This window comes from Tetrao urogallus (genome assembly GCF_951394365.1).
Source record: "Tetrao urogallus genome assembly, chromosome: 5".
NCBI classification, from domain to species: Eukaryota; Metazoa; Chordata; class Aves; order Galliformes; family Phasianidae; genus Tetrao; species Tetrao urogallus.
The window spans coordinates 56704496-56728923 of record NC_136818.1 but is presented as its reverse complement, the minus strand read 5'-3'; the positions used below and the strand labels follow the sequence as shown (position 1 = coordinate 56728923).

Below are 24428 nucleotides of genomic sequence, written 5' to 3'. Positions count from 1 at the left end.
CCCCAATTCTAACCTTTTACTAGTCCCAGCCAGGAAGCCTCTTCCAAGTGGAGGGCTGTGAATTATCCCCAATAGTTTTAGTATCGCAGAGGGAAGCGTCCGTTGCTGTTACCAGATTGGGATCCTGAGGCACGCTTTCCAAGTAGTGCTTGTGTGCAATGTGTGGTCGTAGTTCAGCAGGTCACATATACATTTCTACAAGCTCTACTACTAAAAAAATTTCCACCTACATAGGAACCTACATAGTTATCCCGTGCGGACCAGCCCGGGTACAGCTGCATATGAAGCTGTCGTTCCTTTCTTGCTAGTTCATAGTATTTCGCTTGTTCTTCTCTGGATAACGCATGCCACTGAGGTGAAGAAAAGAGAAAAAAGAGAAAACACAGGTGTTTTTTTAAAGTGTGTTAACACCAGAGTAGATTATTTGTATATAAATACAGCTAAATATGATTTGCATTAAAAACTTGATAAAAACAGATGATCTGGCACACAGACGTTCATATTTTATTTATAATGCCAGATTGTAACTCCAGCTAACTCAGCAGAGTCAAAACTCATCGTTTATGTTTATTCAGCCCCTTCATTTTCCTGATGAGAGAGAATTAAGAAAACTAAACAAAACCAAACAGAGGAGAGGATCCAGAAGCTGAAGCAGATCTTTCGTGTTAGATCTCAGTCACAGATTTACAGAAGTTCTCTCCCTCCCTCCCCCATCAGCATCCCCTCTTCTCTTCCAGATCCAATACTTGGACCATACTTCCCAAAGGCCTCCTCCTTCCCCTCTTATTTTCCTGACCATTTCTAAGACAAAATAAGATTTGTGATTTTTCCATACACTGGTCAAAGAAATAACACTGAAATAATACTGCTGTTAATTAACTCTCCCCACATTGTGTGACGCCACCATCAGAAATGTCTGCAAAAAAAAAACAACAACCCAAACCAAACAAAAAAAACCCACTAGGCCTTTGGTTTAGTTGAATTATATGAACACACAATACTTCCCTATCCAGTATGAAAACCAGAGGAAAACACACCAATTCAGGACACAACTCCTTTTCTCAGCAAGCAGCCTGACCGAGGTCAGACCCTGCTGGTGGTTCTCTCCTGTCACCTACCCTTCGACCAAGGATTTGGTTGATGGCTGCGCTCTCTTTCAATGTGCATTCTGCTACAACTTTTGCTCTCATTTCCTTCATATACAACATAAATGCATTAAGAGGTTTCTTTATGTGTGGCTTCTTTTTCTCTTCTTCTTTTTTGGAGTCCTGATGCTTTCTGAAGGGTAAAGATACAACAGACAAAAACCTCACAGTGAGAACTCTTGTGAATTTATTAAATTAATCCCCTCAATCCCTTAACATTAATCCTCAGAAATTAGTCTCTAGAAAGAGGAACAGAAGGTTCTCTAGAGCCCTTGCCCCGGCTGCTGCACAGTTTTAACAGCATTATAAAAAAAACTTCTCTCATGTTTATGTAATATCATCAAGTATATCCTAGGCCTCTAGAATGACCTCAGAAGGACATGGACACCCAGGCCCAGAAAACGGTTTCTTAGTTCATGGGGAGGGCTTGTGAGCATGATGGTAGAGGAAATAATTACATCCCAACGTCCCTGGGAACTGAAATGCTGTTTCTCTGGTACACTAATGACATGAAAGGGAGGAAGCTCCAGACATGCAAGGGGCAGAGATAGGGTACTACTCTCTTGGTTCAAACCTAAACCTGATATCAGCTCTCTCTGCACCTATCTGCAAGTTGTTCATGATCAAATTTATCTTCTCCTGTTGTGTATCTGGTATCTTATGGCTTCAAAGTAGGCACTGCGTGACAGGAAAACTGTCAAAAAGCTTAATTATAAATTAAAAAAAATCCATTTTCTTGTTAAAATGGGGAGAAATTAATACCTAATTGTCTATGTCACAGAAGCAATCTGAAAGACTGTTAGCATTATTTTCATGTGCTTTGATAGTTAAACTCCATCCAACTCAATCAGACAAAACAAAAGGAGAAAAAGCAATTTAAGAATATTTTGCAGCAAAAACATTGCCACAGACTCAAGGGTTTTTAAAGCTACACATGCAAAGGTGATACTTTATGGGTGATAAAAACAACGCAATGAAGCAAAAACTTACGAGCTGTGGAGTGAGCCGACGTCACTCTGGGAAGATTCTTGTTTGACTGTTGGTGTGACTATGGCCGGATGAGGGATTCCAGTTGTATGTAAACTATGGTGTGGCGGGACCATGTGTGGAGGAAACCTAGAGGAGAGAAAGCTGTGTAAATCGTCAGAATAAAAATGAATGAATGGGGAGGGATGTGTACACACATTAAAAAAAAAAAAAAAAAAAAAGGCATATAACAAGCACATGACAGCTAGACAAAGCATATGAAAGCTGGCAGCATTAATTAGCAATAAATTAAACATAATGACTCTTCTAATGTCATTAAAGCCAAGCTTCCCCTTCATTATCATTACTGACATGAGACATCATGATTTTTAACATCTTTAACAAAAGGCAAATTCAACTGGATGAACTTGGATGAAAGTGGAATTTCAGCTACCTGCAAAAAATCCACCAGTCCATTTCTTTACTAAGAAATTATCTGTGGCAACTAAGGAATCAATTTTTGTAGTTCTGAATCATGTTGTGAATTTGGGATGACATCTTTTGTTGCATATTGACAGCAAAATAAAATATTAATGCCAACACAATCCAGATGCATTTTTGATAATCCTTATAGAAGCCTCATTAGGTACATTTTGTTGATGGAGCAGAAGAAAATATTTATTTGTGTCTAATAAATCTTTGAGACACACTGCTCATAATAGAAGGCTGGAAGACTGTAGAATTAAGTCAATTTTGATATGTTAAGGTAACCCACTAAGGCTTAAATTCAAGTAAAATAACAGTCTCTCTAAAGAGAAAAAATATTGCCAGCTTTGTGGTCAAATACATGGATAGGTCCCAGTCCTGCAATTGGACGCAGAAGGATGTGCAACCCTCTGCACAAATCTAATTACTAGAATGAGGCCACAGCACAAACATATAACTATCATTCGTATTTTCTAATTTTTAACTGAAATTAACATATTTCTCAAAAACATTACTAAGTTATTATTCCTCAGTTATTTCAAAAAGGTTTTGCAGTGAATAAGGAAAGCACAATATGACTGAGCTACTGCCATAGAAAACACCCACTGAAGTCAACAGGCCTCTAGGGGATGGGATCTAGCCTAAAATTCTGACTTAAAAATATCTTCCCACAAAAATTTCATGGCTAAACGGATCTGGCAAACCGGAAGTTCTTTTTCATTGTAAATTCCTAGACTTATCTCAGATTTTGACCTGTCTTGGTCCAAATAAAGAACCCTAAGAATATGGAATGTTCAAGGGCATAAATAATTATTTTGTCCATCACTGACGTATGATTTTTTCCTAGCTAGCAGTTTAAAATGAAATTGATATACTATGATTAAATAGACTGCATACAGTCATCAGAAATACATTGGGTTTTCTTTATATTTTCTCCTCTCTTAGAAATTCCATTACTGAACTTAAAATCCAAAAACTTGCCTAGACATTCTCTATGTTCAGAAGATGACACAGAAGTACTTTCATAAACAAGAAGTATTGTCTGCTGTGAGCTCTGTGCATCTTTGTCTACCAGCTGGTAGTACTCAAGATCGTTAGACTGAAGAATTCTATCTTTGAAGGCAGTGGTGGGAAGAGCTGGGTCTGACAGGGAGAATGTGAAATTGTTCAGACTACAGAGAAATGCAGCTCCTACAAACAAAGACGTGGAGAAAAGGAAAAGATAAGAGTGTGATGGCAATGGAGGAAGAAAATGTTAGCAAAATGGTCATTCTTTGTGTTTCTACTTTTGCTCAAGACACATGGACACAAATCTCCAAATGGTCTGTCAAAGTGCTTTCACTGCTCCCTGAAAGAATTAGCTGAAGGAGAAGTGAAAGTCTGGGGAAATGCACTGGTACATGGCAGGTTATAACAGAAGGGAAAGGTGAGCCTGCAAAGAGACCAGTGGACAGGTCTTCTGCCATGGCACTGCCCCACCACCACCAAGACTGGAATGGACTGCTCAGGGAGGTGGTGGAGTCACCGACCCTGGGGGTGTTCAAGGAAAGGCTGGATGTTGTGTTGAGGGACATGGTTTAGTGGGAGCTATTGGGAATAGGTGAACGGTTGGACTGGATGATCTTTTAGGTCTTTTCCAACCTTGGTGATTCTATGATTCTAAGATAAAAAGTGCACCTTTATATTGCTTTCTTCTGCTCTCAGTGATAGCACAGGGACAGAAGGGTATGAGAGCGGGCCTCAACAGGGTCAGACTCACTGCTGTGGAAGGGCTACGAAGTGTCACAAAAGGCTGATTACAAGAGGAGTTAGTGGGGACAAAAGGTGGTGTCTGTTAAGTTCTGAACGGGACTCCAGGGAGCAGCTGTGATAACTGGGTCATGGACTTGCTTGCTGAATGTAGATCTGATAAAAAATTAAAAAACACTGAAAAATGAACACTGCCTACATGTTGGGTTGTTGTATCATCAGGATCTTCAAAGGAAGGAAATTCAACAAAATGGAGGAGGTTATTCTATGGGTTTATTTTTAATGAAGACTTAGGCATCTCCAGCTAATCAAAAATTGAGGAGAGTGAAGAAAATCTGCTTAAATTGTAACTTTTTCCCAAATTATGGGAGAAATGCTTTCCCACTTGCCATTTAGAAAAAAGAGTGCCTGTAGGAAGAGTGACTAGCTGGGGAGGAAGAGCAGCAGAGGGGGAATCTGCTACGCACACAAGTTGTCTGGAACAAAATGGCGAAACCTTCCCTGACTTTCGCCATGCTCATACCTCACCCAGTGAGCTCTACACTTCAGACACGGCCACCTTCCTAGCAGGCAGCTAGAGCTCAGCAGTCATTTTGGGATAGCAGTTTTTCCAAAGGAAGTTTCGTGTTCATTGCCAGTGAACATTTATTATTGCATGCTGAAAATGCATCTGTCCTCATACAACACTTTCTGTTGGACCTGGACATTTCTTTCAATGTATGGGCTGTACAAATATGCTCCAAATCCCAAAATGGATCACAGCATCCCATGGACTCTAGTGAGCAGGGAATTAGACTCAAAGCCCAAGGCCTACTGATTTCCATGCAGACATCCAGTCACGCAGCAATAAGAAAGGGGCAAAGCATTAATTTTTAAGTTCCTGGCTGCACTCCAACTTCAGTAATTGCATTCAGCAAAAGTGAGTTTCCTCTGAAATTTCAATTACAACAGGTATTTTCCACTGCCACCACTTAACTGCTGTGCAGCATTTGCCTGGAATAATTCTGTTCAATTATTTCCTGATTTCCCCTCACATCAGTTGTTTTTTCACAATAGGTCCACTGTTTGCCCATCAGTCAGTTAACCCTGCCTCATTTTGCATTATGGGCATATTTTGGAGGGGTAATGAAGGATCAGAAGATGTTATAAGTATGTTGAATGCATAAGAAGTGAGTGGGATGTTGTTACAAGAGGAGAAAAGAGTTGTAAGTGGTTAAAACAACCTGAAGACACTACCTTAATAGTTTAAATCATTTATTAAAATCACTATTAGTCACCCATTAACCTTTTATAAACTATTCATAAGCACACTAACTAATGAACTGTAATTACTTAGCTTTGGGAATATTCTGGGCTAGGAAGCATTATATGCTCCAAAGGTCTACATCATAACGTAGGCAAATGAGGGAATCCCTTTGAAAGAAAGGCTCAGGAAAGCCATGGATAAGGTCTCTGAGAATAGTGTGGTGAGGCTGGGGTCTGCCCTCTCATCACACGCTGAGGCTCTGCCCAGAGGGCAGGTCTGTGGGTAGGCACGAGCAGCCCGGGCACATCAGCCCCATTGCTTAGCCAAGCCAGTGACTAAGGGTAAGGGCTGTCCCACTGCCCAGCACAGGTGCTCCAGCTGATAAGGCAGGCGTGAAGAAACGTGTATGAGAGCAGGTATGCCCAGAGGGTGTTCCCATAGAGGGGAAACCAAGAGAGAAGTTTCTGGGCTGAAACAAAGGATAAACATCTTAAATCTATTCATCATCCTGTGTGTGTGCCTGAGCATCTGTGTGCGTATGGGCACATGTCAAGAGACAAAAAGAAAGGCTGTGTGCATACACACACCCCTCACCTTTGCCTAAGACATCCCCCTGCATTTTTTTCTCTAGACAAGTATTCCATGAATTGCAATAAACACCCTAAAAATTCTAAGCAGCTCATTATATACCACCGTCTCCTTTTATGGCTCCAAGCCAGAATATAATGATGAGTCTTAACTTGTTAAGGACAACTAATTTTTTGTTCCTGGCTGTCTCAGGGGCTTCTCTCTTACTCACTCTCACTTTACTTCACTGTTGACATGTTTCTGTTAACTGGATGTCATCTGCCTGCCTTGATTTTATGCACAAGCAGTGGGATGCATTTTTCTGTGCAACAATTCTGCTTTGAGTTGCATTAGATTTGTCATTATTCTCTCATTTTCCCCTTGCACTTGTAACATTTCATCTATTCCTGCCTTATTTTTTGAGCCACGGTGCACCCACATTATGGTTTATACATGATCTTGCTCCCTTTGAAGCCGGCAGATTTCAGAGCCAGCCCTCGTCAGGAGAAGTGCCTGCTACCAATTTAGCAGGCTGAGGGCCCCGAGCTCCAACAACTCAATCTAAAGGGGGTCACAGGGTGGCACAAGCGAGTGTCAGCAAGTGCTGTTTAATTGCCAATCTAGGCTTCTCCATGGTGTTTAAAGTATAATGACCCATCACTTAATTCTGAGAAGTCCTGGCCCTGCTGCTGAATGGAATGAATATCAAAGGATGTGCTAGAACAGGGCAAGGAGCCTACATTTCCTATAACTGCCATAAGTATAATAGACCTCTACTTCTGTCGTCCCATTACCACAATAATGTATTTAATTTGCTGTGTACTCTTTTTAACTAGATACCTTTCATAAAGCCTATCTTGGGAATATAGCCTGCCCCCTCCCACAGCTCCCCCCTCCCCCAAATGACTAGCCTCTCTAATAATAATTAAACTAAATCAAGCTCTACTTTGCCTCACACCATGCCTGCAAGTCTTTTATAGATATTTAAAAAGATTAAACAGAGCGAAGGAATTATTGTTTAAATTTGCAGCTCTCTTTCCAACACAGGATTTTTTCTCCCCTCCTCTGGGTCCATTAATTTTATTTTTTTTTCAGTTGTTTTTTCTAGTTGCCTTTCTGTACTTGCTGGAGCAATGTGAGCAGATTTGAATTTCTGCTTTTACTCTACGTATCTAAAGTACACAGCACAGTATTTCCCCCCCTTCGTTCACTCATAGCTCTACTTACAGGTTTTCACTGCTTAAGAAGGTGTGCTTTTTTCCCCCATCACCTAATCTTTTCCTCCTTAAATCCTCTATATGCCAACCTTGACATATTAGACTGCAGAGATGGAGAGGAAGGGACAGAGAAGGGAAGGGACATGGAACCTTGCTATGTAATTCATGCTAATTTAATTATGTGCCATCATCAAAATGGATTAGCTGTTTCAGCCCATCAGGAAAGTCTAAACCTCCACCGATTTAATTAACCAGACTGAAAATCAGATGAACAGAAAATAAAACTATCATTAGGAGCAATTAGTGATTACTTAAACATAGTGCTGCCAACCAGTTTGTAAATAAAACTAGCAGCCCCTGGAAAATTAGATGGAATTAATTGGAGGTAGGGAGGGGGAGAAACATATACTTCTGAAGCTTTAGAGGGTCAGGCAGGCCCTTTTATGTTGACTGTCAGTGTTTGGAGATTTGGTGGGGAAAACACAGCGCAATAGCCTTCCTCCTAACCTGCTGCTTGCAGGGCAGCCCCCCACTCCACAGTCTCTCCTCTTGCGCACAGGCTGCTGCTCTGAGAAAGCAAAAGGTGTCACGATTTCTCCTCCTTGCTTTTTAAAAATCACTTTTTCTCAGATTTTTCATTTAAACACGGCTTTCCACTACTCCATCTCTCTCTCAAAAACAAATTCTTAAAGCCCAGTGAGAGCAGCAAGACATCCTATTCTCATGAAATTTGAGGATGCTGCTCCATGCTCCCAAAAAACAAAAGTTTAACTGAGGTGCTTTCAGGATTATGTTTCCTAGATGAAATGCCCTCCTCTAGAGAAAGTAGCGGGAGGAGTTACGCTTGCTCTCAACTCAGGACCTCAGTATTTGAACTCACCTTGACATGGAAGCATTGACGGTCAGAGCTGTTGGGTAAGGGTGGCGGAAACCCCCTGTCGTGATTGGGTACACTGGCTGACCTTGCCTGGCAAAAAGAAGGGAAAGAGAGAATGAGAGAAAGAAAAAAGGGTTTAAAAAAAAAAACAACAAAAAACTTCTCTCTGCGCAGTAAGCTTTATTCTCATTTGATCAGAACAAAAATCTTGGGGATTGTACAGCAAGGATCAAAGGAAAGAAACACAGAACAATTTGAATGCCATAAATCTGATAGGAATGGCTAATTAAATTTTATAACCTCTGCTTATGTCAATAGAGACCCTCTCCCCAAGCTGAAACTAGGTGTTTTGTTGTAATAATTAAAGGCGAAGTCTCGCTTGCTTTAATGGAGCCATCACACTAATTGAGGGCTACACATCCAAAGGAAAACAATAATGAATGTAAATTTATACCAAAATAAAGTACAGTGAATCAAAGGACTTCAGTTGCGCTTTGGGCCTCTTTCGGTATTTAGATCTCGGTGAGAAAACATTAAATTAACAGAGCTTAATTTGTAGCCTTTTGTCAGATTAACAAGTGTTGACAAGAGTTACCGGGGGAGAGTCCCCAAGAAGTATTGTGGGTAACCAATAGACAATCACACCTCATTACAATAATTAAAAAATACAGCAACATGCAAAACAGCATCCTCATGAAAGACGCACAACTTTTTCTGACTGAGATTTGTCTGTGTTGGCTGGTTCTTTTCATCTGTCCTTCAACTATATCATCTGAATGGGCAGGCTGCGTTCTGGGGGGCTACTATGCTAGAGACATTCATGTTAGTTGAGGGTAGATGGGTTGGGAAGTTGAGGGTGAACCATGAGTGGCAATGAGAGGGGAAAGAAAAACCTTGCGTTACTTCTTCAAAATTCATACTACTCTTCTAGAGCAAGAGTGAATGAGATGATATCCCTCAACAAAAGCCATTTGACTAAGAGCTATGAGTAGACAAATACACCATGGGTGTTGTCTTGCTATAAACCAGTGGTGATCTAGTCTTTTCATGACAAAGATGACCATTATCACCTTCCTGATGAAATTGGCCACATGTGGCAACACTTATGTGAGTTTGGCACCACATCACGAGGTTCAAGGAGAACAAACCTATGTCTGCACACGTAAAACTCTTCAAGATAAGGATGTGCAATAAGGCACAGGTCAACAATTTCTTCCTACTTTCTGTCATCTCTAAAATTACCGACTCAGCATTTATTGAGTATATTTAATGCTGAGGCTTCTGATCTGGAAACTTGAGCTAAGTAGTTGCAACACAGCTCTGAGCCTGTGCTGCCTTTACTTCAGCCAGGCCTTGTAGGTAGGAAAGAAGGAAAAAAAAGAAGCTGACATGGGTTCAAGGTGTCTTACACAAATGTAAATCACCACAAGCAAGGTGGAATTTATAATTTCAGAGAGCAACACTCTGGGCTTTTGTTCTGCTCATGCTATGCTCTTCTGGAGAAACTCAGCCTTCTGCAGAGAGCTGGTGGATGTGCTTCCCCTTCAGTGAGAGAAGGTCTCTAGCCCACGCAAGTGGCATTACCACAAAAGAAGACTTGCAGAGAGGCCACAAGTGGACTGCTGAGGCCTGAGCTCCAGCACACCAGGTATCAGTGACCCTAGATGCCAACGTGCGTGTGCAGCCTCCACTCATCCCAACTCTCCTGTGGGTGTGAATTCTGTTGCCTTAGGGAAGGCAAACTCACAGATAGGTATTTTAGCACCGAAGCCCAAACAACCTAAAGCAGGAACAAGCAATTTCTAGCTTTGAGCAAGTAATTTCTAAAGAAATATGATCTCCCTGATACTGGTGAAGCTGGCTATGTGGGAAAAATAAAGTAATGATCTTGATCTATAATATAGAGAGTCATTGTATACAGCAGCACAAGTGTATTTTATGAGAATTAAAACAGAATATACTGTACACAAGGCCTAGGAAGTGCTTAAATGTGTCACAAACCCATTGCAGAGGTGGCAAAATTTAAAAAAGAAAAAAAGAAAAAAAGAAAAAAAGAAAGGCTCAGTTATTGGAGGGAGCCTTATGCTCAACAGGGCTGTGCAAGTGGAATATAAAGAGTTGGGAAAATAAAACAAACAAACAAGCAAACAAAAAAACCAACACACCAAAATAAGCAAAAAACCCAATAACTACTTCATATGGCTTTTTTTCTTAGCCAGTTTTAAAGTAAGCTGATTCCTCTTTCTTGTTTGCAAGAAAACTCCATTCCATAGATTCCAACTGTCCAACCCAGTCTCAGCCAGGAATGCTGTTCACCAGTTGATGTAAAGCTCTACTATTTCACAAGAAAAACGAATGGGGCTTTAACAGGGAAAGCCAAAGAAATTTAAACTTGCACATTTATAATGAGGATGGCCCCATTAAAAAAATGTAAGAAGTCCATTAGATCCACTGTGAACTCACAGAAAACCAAACATGAGGGTGTATTAAACAAACAAATGTGGTGCAGTGTAAAGGTACTAACAAGAAAAGAACATTTCTGCAGAACAGCTTAAAAATGCATGCTTCACGAGCCATCAGCCGGTTGAGACAACATGCAAAGCTGTGCGCAGCTGCCTGTGTTTGTTTAAGACCACATGACTTGGTGCGAGTTTTAATTAATTTTTATGAGATGGGTAAATTGATAATCACTCAATAAAGTGGCAGTTGGCAAACAGACTTATCTCAGTACGTACACACAGGCGCGCACACACACACAATTTTTAACATGAATTTTATACATCAAAAAAGAAAATGGAAATTAAAAAAATGGAACTCCTTACTGTGGTACTAACCATCCTAGCGGATGGGGGATTTGTCCTACAGTGCCTGGTGATAGGGGATAATAAGGAGATATGTCTGGAGGATGTGGAGGCCTTGGAATTCCTGCGGAAAAGGAACATAAAGTGAGGTTAATGTTGAGACACTGGAGAAAGTAAACATAAGGTAAAATTATATGTTTCTACATCGCTATCTCTTCTTTCTCACTCCAATACTCGTGACTTTTCTTTGAGTTTTTACAAGCTGTTTCACAGTCTTATAAATGGGCTCTTGGCATCTTGATAAATGAGTTTCAACCAGAAAAACTGATGCAGTTCTCTCTGTCATCTCCTCGAGCATAATTATTTTGTTATTAAAGTGAAGAACACAGAAGCCTCAGCTACTGTTCTGTTGAGATGCTGTGCTAGGTGCTGTCTTCAGTGATCAACAGAACAATCAAGTTTGTGGTTTATTCACTCTCAAACTCTCCAAAAGAGCACAGGCTCTACCCTTACTTCAACTGCATACTCAATAGCAGGGCAATATTCCAAAGCAACCTCCAAAAAGAGTTAGAAAGTTGTTATAATTCCAAATGGTGTTTGCTTTTGAAGCACATGAATGACACTTGGTTTTGCATTCCTAAACTTCTGCAAAACCAAACAGAAGAGCAGAAAAATAAAAGCAATGACAGAGCCTGGAAGTGCTTGGTAAAATAGGGGGCAGAGGCTGAAGGTGTGGCAGGTAGAACAGGAAGCCCATCAATTCTCTCTGAAACTGGTGCAACTCCCACTCAGGGAGCAGAGTGGAAGCTCAAACCTTAGGATCCTTGCCTTAGAAGCAAGTAGGAATTACTCAGGGGAGGAGTAAAGGCTACGGGACTGAGACTTTCAAGTGACAAGTCAGAGCACAATTACATAGCTAAAGTAAAATTAAAACAGAGGATGTTAAAAGGAGGGGGGACCACAATAATGGCTAAAAACTATTTTTTTAAGTCACTCGGGAAGCTCTTAATCTCTAAATTAAATCTCCTTGCGAGATTTTCATGCAGACACTGCTTTTTCTCCATTACAAAAACCAAACAGATTAACTGGGCTTTAACCATCCGGTGAGCTATTTGCACACTTGAAAGAATGTTCACTGAAGAAAAGCAAACAGTCTATGGACGTTAATCATATGTTTTACGATAACCATTTAAAAGCTATTCCCTGTACTACCATAATTTAAATGAGAGGTTGCTATTCTCTTGCAACACCCAGTGATGGCGAGATGAATTCCTTTTAAGCCACGTGAAGTTAGTATTAAGGACAATTAAAAGGGGCCCCCACTGAAGTGTATGGAGTGAAAAACAGCTAATGCACTGCCTCGTTCAAGGGCTGGAGCTTAAATAAATTATCTGCATATGTTAGGGCAACACAGGGCAATTCCTTTGACAAACTCTGAACTTGGATTCAGTTTCAGATGCTCTTTCCAATTAACTAGCTGGCACTTGGATTAACAAAAACAAAACCACTGTCACTAGGAGCTCAGTGCAGCCTGAAGAAAGAAGATTGACGCTGTTTGACTTCTCCGGGCCCTCGGGTTAAACAGGGACTCTTTAAAAGTTAGAATAACATGTAAATTCTATTCTGTAACACCAAAAAATCTAGTCAGGGTTTTACACATTGCTCTATATTCACGAAGACTGCCCTTCAGGCTGAACTGAGAGTTGGGTACACTTACATTGGGGAAAAGAGTTGCAAGAAGATAGCTTGAGTTAAGTAGTTAGAGCGGATGAAAATTCAACATAATAGGAGAAAAATGGCTGAACTCCTGACACAGAAACAATGGGATTTGGGGAATTAACAGAGATTCATTTTGAAACTGGTCATGACCCACCACCTTTAAAATTCCAGCTGCAATTTTGTAAGTGCAGATCACAGAACGTACATGTTTAACTCTCTGGGTCGTGCATGCAAACCAAGCAGTTAGCATGTCTGACTACTGGATGGGGTATCATGATTGCACAGAAACACACCTGCAAACGACCCCACACATGCAAGTCTGGTGTCACTTTGCAGAAGCTTTATGAAAATTCACCCAGTAGGTTTCCTTCTGAAGCCTAATTAGCTTCAAAAGAAACTATTTTGTCCAGATTCTCACATGCATTTGACGTTTTACATGCCTCCTTTGGTGCTCCAGCATGGGAAATCCTTCCCCATAATATGAAGAATGGAGAGATCCACCCACACTCTCTCAAAACCCAAAACTATTTCCCACCTACCTGTTTTTGGATCTACGTCGGCTGGTAAGTGTGGAGGAGGGTTTCCTGGTGTGAAGTGCTCATTGCTGTACGTGATAAGCGGTGTAAGAGGGTGTACATGGTGCGGGTGCTGCACAACTGGCACTTTGTTAGACTGTCAAGAGAGAAAGGTCAATGGCATTAGAGGAAGGCTGCACTCTCCCCACTGCAGCACAAGGCACAACATGCAGCAAACAGAGCACCTAGAATTCCCGTGAGCTCCATGCTCTTCCGGATCCCTTCTTGGTGCCAACCTTGCAGCTTTCCCACCCTCTTGCTTAAAATCTGCTCACACACTTTCCCTGCTCTTGAGTTTCTTTCATCTTTTTGACCTGTCGTGCTCCTGTACGGAACAACAGCAATTCTTTAAAATTTGTCCTTTCTATTTTATAATCTTGGGCTTCACCTCGAAGATGCAGGCAGACTCCTCAGTGAGGGGCTGACAGAGTTCCCCATTTAATTAGCAAGAGACCCAAATGCTCAGTGACCTGTAGGTCTTTTCCTTTCCCCTTCCTGTCCTCACTTTCAGTTCTGCATTTTACTGCTCATTGCAAATACTCCAGATAAAAAGCCTTTGTAGTGCAAGAGTATTCCCTTCATCAGCAAGCATTAATCTGACAAGCAATCACCTGCATATTTTATATATATATATTTTAGAGGAGCTGATTAATTATCAATTCATCAGAGTGCTAATAAATGGAAACTGGATACTGATGAAATAGGCTACTAAAATATTTATCCGTATAAATAATGGCAAAAACATAGATAAAGCCATTGAAATTCAAACTCTTGTGGAGGGAAAAATCACATAGATATCAGGAGGTTTTTCTTTTTCTTTTCACATTCCTAGCTCAAGGGGGGGTGGGGAGGGAGGGGGAATATATATCTTTTTCTTTATAACAATAATAAAAAAAAAGAACGAGTCAATGAATGAAAGGAAAAGACAGGCTGAACTGTAACTTACCCTTACAAGATCACAAAGAAAAAATTAAGCTGAAACAAGCAAACTGCTGGACCATTTACTGCGAGTAATCCAATTGCAAAAAACCCTATTCCCCATAGAGGATTTTCACTAAAATCCTACAACAGGGACATTTAACCAGATTAGGTACCAGCAAAGATAAAGAGGCTGGTATTAGATGATGAATGGATTAGAGTCAGGTTTCATTTTAGAATGTGTCTTCATTTCCTTTTATTACTTTAAGTAAGGAACAACTTGCATTAACATCAAGTAAAAGGAATCGCATTAAAACAGAGCAGCGAGAGCAGGGCAGCCCCGACAGCACCGCTGCCATCCGACGCCCACTGCTGCCAGCACAGCACCCCAGTGCTGGAGCCCATGCACCTCAGCTCTGACCCTCTCAGCTTCTCATAGAAGCCTTTCAGAAACAATTCAGTTATTTGTGAAACGACGGCAGGATTTACTTTTCTGCAGCCCTTGCAGAGAATGGTTCAGCTCTGTGGCACAGAAAAGCCCACACGAGTCACGGCACATGGGTCTGAGGGCAGCTGTAGAGCTGTGGGCAGCTCACAGCTACACAGAGCCAGCCTCATCATCAGAGAAGCCATGTTGATTTAGCCCCTTCTTTCCAGATGTCCTCTGACCAAAAATCTGTTCTCTTCCAAGTGAACCAACCCTCAACGCTCTGTAAGTACTGAAGAATTTAGCAAGCTTTCACACTAACAGCATAGCATTGTACGTGGCCAAATGGCTAGCTGAAATCTAGTTTGCAGAAAGCAATGTTCCCAATGAGAGGGATTTCTGTTGGCCACAGATTGTTCTTTGGTGACCAAAGCATGAGTGTTGGCTGCTGGAGCTCTCTGCTCTCCCAATTACATCCACACATTGCTGCTAAAAACCTCATCCAGGTCCTGAAGGACGTTAAAACAGCACAGTGCTCTGTCTTCCACTGAGAGTTTGTTCTCATAGAAACTGGAACTGGTTAGTTAAAAACACAAGGAAGGGACAGAAGAGCCCCCTAAGGAGGGTTAGACATAAGCCAAGAAACAAGAAACAATGCTCGAGGAGAACAATAGACTTGCACACCTATATATATATATATATACATACCATAGAGGGTTACACGTGTACTGTGGGAAACCACCTTCCACTGCTCTGATAAACCAAGACCCCTGCAATTTCTTGCCAAAATGGCATGGCTTTTACATTGTTATGTGCTTTACTTAACCCTTTTCACAGAAAAAAAAATGGAATGGAAAGGGGAAAATCAGTAACAAAAAATCAACAGCCTAGACTTGTCTGCAAAGTTTTCCCCAGGTAAGTCACTTTTCTCGGATGACTGCCCTGAAGTTGGATGATTCATGTAAAGGTAGTAGGTATAAGGGCAGGATACTTAGCAAATCTGATGGTGTTGGGGCAGAGGTGTGGGGAGAATGTACTGGGGAAAAAATGGGAAATTAACATCTCTATGCTCAAAAATCAGTCAGCAGCTGTATTGCTGCCCTCGGCTTGGACTGCGCTCTGTTTTGCAGAGTTTATTACACACTGGGAAAAGGTATTCACTCTGCTCAGAATAGCACACACAACTTGCAAGCTAAGCTAATCATGCACAGTATGATAATGAGCTACTCTTTAAAAGCAGAACTCCTGAAGTTAACTGAGCTTCCTTGGAAAAGAGAAAAAGAAAGGACTAGCTGGGAAAGAGCAGGATTAATCCTGCATATGCATCTTCCTTTGAAGTCAATGGGAGCTCGGCCAGAGAAACAAGTGTGGTCCTAACCCCATCCACTGGCAATGAAAGGTAAACCAGGGAAGAGTCAATAGGAGACACCTATTAGGTGATCTCAGCCACCCAACCCCCTGCAAAAGGCCCTTCTCCAAGACACGTTTGTGAGTACTTCAGGAAGGGCAGTTTTAAGCTAAAAGCTGTTGTGAGATGCCGGAATTTCTCTGGCAACTTGAAGAATTCCATTTATGGCTATGTCAGAAAGGGAAAGCAGAGCTGCACGGGCACATGCAGATTAGCATCAGTGCATGCGATAATAGGACGGGAGTAAGTGGAGATTTCTGGAGAGAAATCCCAGTGTCTACAAAGCACCAAGTCATCTGCTGGTAAATCACTTGTCTGCACTGAAAGCTGGGATCTCATGCACTGGGTTAGAGGGCATGGTAAAGAATTGCAAAAAAACAACAGAAGTTTGCTTTTCTTGATAACCCCTGCCTGAAGCAAACCAGAGGAAATTGTCCCCATAGGGACCCAACTACTAAATCTCTATATATGAATTTGAAATGCTTTTGGGAGCACTTAAACACAGATGATTTTAAACAACAATTGAGCTGTGGAATGAAAAAAAAAAAGGTAACAAATTCAACAGATTTTGGACTGATATATATTAGAGAGGGATTCTGAGATCCATTTAGCCTAAGTTTGATAGGAGCCTTTAGGGAAAAAAAAAAAAACCAAAACAACTGAACTTCAGATTTAAACTGCAGGGGATTGTGTGTGTAAATTGCTGTGTATTAGTCTTTGTTGCATGGTAAGGACATTTCATTAACAGGATGAAAGATGCTTCTATGTGTATACAGCCCAATTTAATACACCCCACTGATGAATACTCCCCATTTATTGAAGAAGTTAATACATGCTGTATAAATCAATAGTTCCTAAGTCTCTAAAAGCAACATAAGACTTGAACAAGATGAAACATTGCATTGTTGGGCACACAAAGAGAAAACCATCTTTAAATAGGAAGAGTTTGTAACTGCAGGTTTTTTTGTTTGCAAATTCATAGCTTGTTTGGCTTTAATAATAAACATGGTATAAACTCAAGAGAAGAACATGCCAAGGTTGCCAGAAGGTCTGTCCTTGTGGGGGTAACGTGGCGTTACTAAAATCTACAAAAAGCATCCCATTTCCAAGCAAAGCACCACCCCACCACAGCAGCAAGGTAGCCTGACCCTACAGCACTGCCTCTCTCTTCCATCCTCACAGCTCAGGGCAGGGGGAAGCTCCTGCCCTGGAGGACAGTAGGGTCAAGGAGCACCTCTGAAGTGTGCCCCAAGACCCTGTACCCCACACGCTGGGCAGGGGGTGGGCAGCCTCCCATGAGCATTCCCTGCAAATGGGACCATGGACAGGGGAGATGGATGAGCACTAGTGCCCCGGGCCCCCTCTCCTTCCCCATCACACAGGACCCCGAGCTTGCCATTCACCTTCAAACCTATTAATCACCATCCACCAAAAACAAATGGAGCTAGAGCTCCGCCTGTCTTTTTTTTTTTGCTATGTCCTCCTCTTTCCCGTTCCCCCCTGGCTTTTCCTTTCCGCTGGAGAAAGATGTGTCCTGAGAGTGCCTTTATGAGCCTAATACAATAAAACAAAAGCAGCACAGAAGAGGGTTTGTCAGCCTTTCCCTCTCCTCCGGGATGGATGCAGAAGGTCGGAGGTGGTAGTGAATTAGCAGCCCTCCTGGAGCTGTTCCCTGGGCTAGGCAAAGGGTCCCATTCAGTACCAGTTCACATTAAAAACAGGTTTATAACTTGTCTCCCTGTATTTTCCAGATGGTGCTATTGCAGTTATGCTATGGGCAGGGAAATGTTAACAGATGTTCCTGAGCTGCTCTTGCACTGCAGCTCCAAAGATGCTCACAAGAGATTGTCTTTTTTTCCTCTAAGTTGGTCTCTTGCTGGATCTGCCTCGGAATGAACTTTCCTCCTCCCAAAATCTGTAAGTTTCACAAACGTAAGCAGCAAGAAGGAGTAAACTCCAAGATATTGTTGAAAATGAAATATTCTTCCATTTCTTGCCAGAGTGACCAGCACCCAAGGGAGAGCACCCAGACCAGCCGAAGCTCCCGGAACTCCAGCAGAGAGCTACAACTCAGCGGATCTCAGTGTAACCATCTGGGGTCACAGAAAGGCTAACACCAACCAGACCCACCACTAGATGGGAAGGGATGGGCACTGAGTCACAAACACAAAACTCCGATGCCAGTAAGAAAGCATTCCCTGAAAAAATAAAGATTTTATTTTACCCTGCTCTGTTTATTTTGTAAGGATGTTTTCACACCTGACTAAGCATTTTCTCCTGAAAACTACTTCCCCTTGCCCCATTATGGCTGATACAGTGGCCTGAGCCCTTTCACAGTTTAATGTAGCTGATTTCTGCCTAAGGTCCTGCCCTAAGCTAACTGCCTATTGTAACGGGAGACAAGGCCCCCATTGATAATCCCAACTCGCCCTCCTAAGAAAGGCTCATTTTCTTCTTTCACACAAATGATGACAGGAGCACTGACAGCCATGTGCTGGGACAATACCCCCCCCCCCAGACAGAGGCTGACAAAAAACCACCTCCCAGCCCTCCCCTTCAGAAAAAAAAAAAAAGTGGGGAGCAGCATTCGATATCTTTGTGCTGCCCCTCCCCTTCCCAAGCACAGCACCAGCCTACCTGCTCCAAAAGAGCTGTCAGCTTCCCCCAGAGCTGCTCTCCTGGCGATCCCACACGTGCATCCAGCAGTTCCGTTCAGGAACGCAGCGTTTGCATTTTCCCTCAGCTCTCCTACGTGCCCCCTGCACAGCGAGGCACTGAGCCCCTGCGCCAGCCATTCCCCGTGTCCTTCCCAACCCGGAGCGGGTGCTCAGAGGGGAAAGGGGGAAACCTTGGAGATGTTCAGGAAATTTCCACTTAATTTCGCCAAAAGGCAATTACGTGAAATGATCTGGTGACAATTAGCATATGCCAAATCCTCTAGCGTAAAAAGAAAAGAACGGGATTCAGCTAATTACCGCCTTGTAGTTTCTAAGCAGGAGAATTAAAAACATTAGCAGTAAAACATTGTTATTAAGTGCTCTCACACTTTTCTTGCAAAGCAGGTGTCAGCTGTAATCTTACTGCTACTGTATTTTGGAGGATTTTTTTTTCCTTTTTTTTTTTTAATTTTTATTTTCAAGAAAAATAAACAGGGTCTCGATACAAGTGTAATGCTGCATCCTTGGACCACACAGTGTTATGCGGACAGCAGCTCAGCCCCAGATAAACACCTATTTAGACACAGCTATACATTCCGACATCCCCCAGTATCACTTTTAATTATATTTACATCCGATTTTACCTGGTCATTCCCTCACTGCTTTATTGACATAGAGAATGCTGGCTCTGAGCGCGTGCTCGCACTTCCCCAGCTGTACCCCATGCATGGAGGCTGCACACGGCTGGGCAGCGTCCCAGCAGCTCAGAATTACGGCTGATGGGATCAACAGGTGAACCACTCCATGAGGGTGGGCAGCGCTGGGACTTTGTGTTCCAGGCACCGAGGGGCTAAGGGTGAGTTTTTCTGCCATGCAAGGAGATACAGCGCTCCTTTTCACCATCGGACAATCATCCCGTGATTTCTTTGTAATTAACTAAAGTATAGTTAATTACTAGGCAGATATTATCTCTTTTCTAGCAAGTAAGCCTTCCTTCATGTATAACAAGGTAAGGAGCAGAGTGGTGGCATATATCTGATTAAAGCCAAAAAAACATTCTTTCCCGAAGCAGTACCACTAAAATGTGTCAACAGAAACACGGAGCAAAGCGACTGATGAAAGCTGAACAGGTGCTCAGGTGATGGTCCTGAACAGCACTGGGGGAGAGATGCTGAGCAACAGTGCACGCACCGAGATTCAGAAAAGGTGGGAAGAAGGAAAAAGGAATTTAAGCAAAAGACTGATTGCATAATTGCCATCAGAGACCTCATTTTTAATGCGCTTTGTATGGATACCTATTAATGCAATTTTACTTGCTACCTAGCAGTCTGTAAAATGCCACGTTATGAACAGCTTTGCTTCTTGCATGTAAATCACAGCTTTCAGCACCATACAGCCGTGCACCGCGGAAGAAAGCCCACTGATTTCATTAGGGTATCTCTGATTTCTGTCTCCAGCAAGAACTTGAATGTGAGGTTATTAAAAAAACTGCAAGAAATGAAGAGAAATTGCCATGCATGCCTACCCCCACCAGCACTGGGCTATTTCAGCAGCAGCAGCGTTATTAAAAAACTAACATGCACATACATGCCTCGAGATAGGACGCCAAGTTTTCAGTGCAGCCTTTAAAAATGCAGTGCTCACAAATTATAGCAGAAGGTGCTCAATACCTCGACACAACATATGTAGCAAATGTATATTGAATACTTTACGAAATAACAAAGCTCTAAAAATGTTTTCATTTTTAAATGTGCTCAAAACATCAATCATCCACCACAAAACTACCGAGCGGCTCAATTAACAGTCCAGACCAATTATTTCTTGAATAAATGCAGAAGTTCTCTGAAAATGTGAGGCTGAACGTGCCTCAGAATTGACACACCTTGCCTGTATTTTGGAAGATAAGGGGCCAGTGCACCCTGCACCCCAAGGCCTTCCGCCCTACCTCTCAGCAAAAAGAATTCCTGTAAAGGTAGAGAGCTGCTTACGGGGTCTCGTCCCCACTCATGTAAGGCTGCATCCTCAGCAGCATGCAGGGAGAAAGAAACATCTCAATAACTGTCAGTTCAGATTTTAATGGCTATAAATCTCTACAGGATTTTATCACCTTTATGCTTTATACAAGAAAAGGCAAATAAATCAGCTCAGCAGTTTGCAGAAATATTAAATACTCAGGAAAGGTAGCACCAAAGTGCTCCCGGATCAAGGGACCCAAAAAGCAAGCCTGGCAGGGCTGGAAAAGCCAACAGCAGAAAGCTGAAGGCTCCCACAGAACCTCCAGTTGGAGCGAGATGCTCTCGGAGATCATTCAGCCCATCTTTGCACTCTGTGTATTAGTATGGGCAGAGGACAGCACTCGCTGTCGGGTTGGGTTACTTCCTGTAATAAGGACGAAAAAAAAAAAAGAAAAAAAAGTCTGGCAGACTTCTGGTAACAAACCCAGAAGCACCACGTCAGGACACACATTAACTGGGATTTATCAAAATTCAGCAGTATTTCTCATATTGTTTGTCGCTGAGTGGAATCATCTTTATGCAGCGCCCCTGAAATTTTCATCTTTACAGCTGAGCTTCATGAAGAATTCAGAAAGTAGAATGGGGTATCAACCAAGCGCAGCATCAAACCACTCAATTAAAAATTACTGTATACAATTTTCATTAATTTCCCCCAAAGAAACAAAAATAAAATAAACAAATAATAAATAAACAAAAGAAACAAACAAAAAAATAATCTCGTTCTGTGTACGCCAGGAGTGAGACCACATCCGTTCCAAAGACCCTTCGTTGTACCACATGTGCCCTGCCGCAAACCAACTTTTCCTCCTGAAACAACAATTTTACCTTCATGGTTTCAGAGTTAAGGAAATATCGCACTGAACTGTGGAAAGCTTTGAAGTGGCCCCCTCCGCCCCAAAGGAGAAAGAGGAAAGAAAGAGAGTGATGTCATGTTCCCTGCGTGGCTGTATCACTGCGTGCGGAACACACAGATGATACACGCGCTCCCTTCACCCTCGCTGTTAACCATTGTTCCCCATCTATAAATCAGAACCTGAAACCTGACGCACACGGGGCTCTGAGCCCCCCCTCCGCACACACCCTGATCCCACCCTGCGAGCGTGAGAGGATTTCTTCCCCCCGTCCAAAAACCCAAAGCCAAAAAAAAAAAAAAAAAAGAAAAGAAATCGGGTGGAGGAAGGAGAAAAGAGGAGGAGTGCAACAACTCTGCCCCGCTGCACCATTGTGCCGAGACAAAACCCCACTCGCTTCCCGCGACCACTGGAAAATTAAAGTGCCATCGAAAAGTCATGCTTCCCCCTCCTAAAAACGGTGATTACCATAAAATAAATAAATAACAACAGCACGGCTAACAAAGGTCGCAGCCAGGGATGCTCGCCTGTTTCTCCCCCACTTTTTTTCTTTTTTTTCTTTTCTTTTTTTTTTTTTTTTTTTTTTTTATTCCACACGCGACGAAAGAGAGAGAGGGAGAGAGGGGGAGAGAGGGAGTGGAGTCACATAAGAAGTTCAACGGTCAAGACAGAAAGCGCGCACGCAGCAAGTGCTACTCACCCAGCAATTCAAATTGAGATGCCAGCAGCCCAACTGCTGGAAGAGAGAGAGCCCAGAGGCAAGCGCTCCTCCTTTCCCACTCAAATCTTCCATTCCCACTAAAATTGCATCCCTCGGGTACATAACAGCTTTGTCTTTCCTTCTCTTAACCTCAAAAACTTTGTTTCTTTACTGTCTGGATGCCAATTGTGCCGGCTTTGTATTATTTTCCTTGCAGCTTTTCTCTCTCTCTCTTTTTCTTTCCCTGCTCACTCCCCCCCCCCCTTCTTTCACTTAAAGTACTGAAAAAGCTGTCTTAAAAGATCAAGATGTCTCCAGTATTTTGGCCTGGTGTTTTCTGAACGCTCCAAATCCACTGTCATGTTGGCCGTGAGAAGTGTCTTATTTCTAAATCGCCTGCCGCAGTTAGCGAAGTTATGGAAGCTCTTCTCTTCCCCAGTATATCACTTTACCATCCTTCTAGGGAGCGGGGAAAAGCCTTCCCCCCCCACCATGCAGGTATGTCTGCTCAGAAGAGCAAAAAAGGCAGTTACCTTGGAAATCAGTGACAATGCCACCACAGCCCAGGCTGCACAGGTGCTGCAGAGCGCGGCAAGGATGCGGCCGGGAGGGAGCGTGACCAGCTCAGTGCTGCAGCCGCTGTACTGTGATGCTGTCAAACCCCTCTAAACAAATTTCTTAGGGGAAGAGCTGTAAGAGGGAAGAGTATTTTCGCAGCATTGTAACCCAGGGGTGACATTTGGCAGACCTTTATCATCAGCTCTGGTCTCCCCCCCCTCCTCCCCTCCCCATATCTTTTCCTCTTCAGGAGTATTTAATATTTCTGCTAACTGCTGACCCCACTGTCAGAGGAACTTTGGGATTGCTTGCCTGGCGATTGTATTTCCCTAGGGGACAGCACACGGGGATGCCCTGAGCACAGCCGAGCCAAGCGGGGCTGCAGCCGGGCACCGCGCTGACACACACAACAGAACCACAGCATCCTACCTGCATCCCTTATCCCTTGGCACAAAGTTGTCAAGAAGTCATCCTACAACGCAAGAAGGTTTGAGAAGCAGGGCCCCACTCTCTCCTGCCAGGTGAGATGGGCAGGGGGCCCGGAATTGAGCCCTCCACCTGCACCTGCCTGCCCCCCTGCAAGCACAGTATCCTGTCCCTGAGCACCCATAGATAAATGCAGGCACAAAACTGGGGCTGTTTTACGCGGGAAGAGCTTGGATGGCTGCAGACTTCTACTGGGGACGCGTGTTAAGTGGCGGTCGGATGAAGAAAGCGGCAAAACTGAAGCAGAATGCAAAGGTGGCACCGGGACACGGGGAAAAAATAACACTAAGACACTACATGGGGAAGGAGCCCGGCCCCGCTTCCCTCTCCCAGCACTGATCCGGCCCCGACGAGTGCGATGTCAGCCAGCAATCCTTAAGGCCCTTAATACCAAAACAAAACCCGCGATTTCCCTTTACACGGCGACAACAAAAGCAACGAGGCTCCAGTTTGACAAGTAAAAAGCCCCGACAACACGGCAACTAATTGCCTTCCCTCCCTCTATTCACAGCGGCCACCACAACTCGGGCGGCCGCCTTTTGTCACACGTGCGGGTCCCGCTGCAGCTTTGGCAGTGACCGGACGGGACACGACGCGACGAAATGGGACGGGACAGGACGGGACGAGACGTGCGGCCTGAAGGAGGGCTGCGCGGGTCCCTCTGCCCCACTCCGCCCCACAGCCGCTGCGGGAGGGGAGTTGTGCCCCGCGTCGCCCCACAGCCGTCGGGGAAAAGCCCCGCGGGGCTTAGCCCCGGCCCCGCGCTCCTTACCGTGCAGCCGCCGTCCCGGAGGGGAGGCAGAGCCCATGCGGGGCCGCGGCTCGCATCCCACATCCCCGCAGCAGCCGATGCTACGACAAAGTTCGGTATTTACGGGATGAGAGGGATAACGCATCGCTCGACGTTTTCGGAAAAGTTTAAAAAAATACATCGAGAGCCTCTGCGCTCATTGAGGAAAAAAAAGAAAAAGAAAAAAAAGAAAGAAAAGATAAAAACAAAACGGAGGGGCAAACTCTGCTAGTTTCACCTAGAGGGGGGAGCACAGGGGGCACAAATCGA

General features: G+C 43.3%; 1 protein-coding gene across 8 annotated transcripts in view; it reads right to left on the bottom strand.

The window, feature by feature from the left end:
• TCF7L2 (transcription factor 7 like 2) overlaps positions 1-24428 on the bottom strand; it is a gene marked incomplete at its 3' end in the record, with an annotated part of 169592 nt that overhangs the window by 12270 nt on the left and 132894 nt on the right. For 6 of the 8 annotated variants that reach the window (XM_079535277.1, XM_079535278.1, XM_079535279.1 and 3 more), the window contains 6 exons: positions 13313-13445; positions 11076-11178; positions 8257-8343; positions 2136-2261; positions 1119-1278; positions 243-350 (listed from right to left, as the gene is read on the bottom strand). In XM_079535277.1, coding sequence (XP_079391403.1) covers positions 243-350; positions 1119-1278; positions 2136-2261; positions 8257-8343; positions 11076-11178; positions 13313-13445 — 717 coding nt within the window. Of the gene's footprint in view, positions 1-242; positions 351-1118; positions 1279-2135; positions 2277-8256; positions 8344-11075; positions 11179-13312; positions 13446-24428 lie in introns of all 8 variants that reach the window. The other 2 variants (XM_079535282.1, XM_079535280.1) reach the window with 2 other exon arrangements.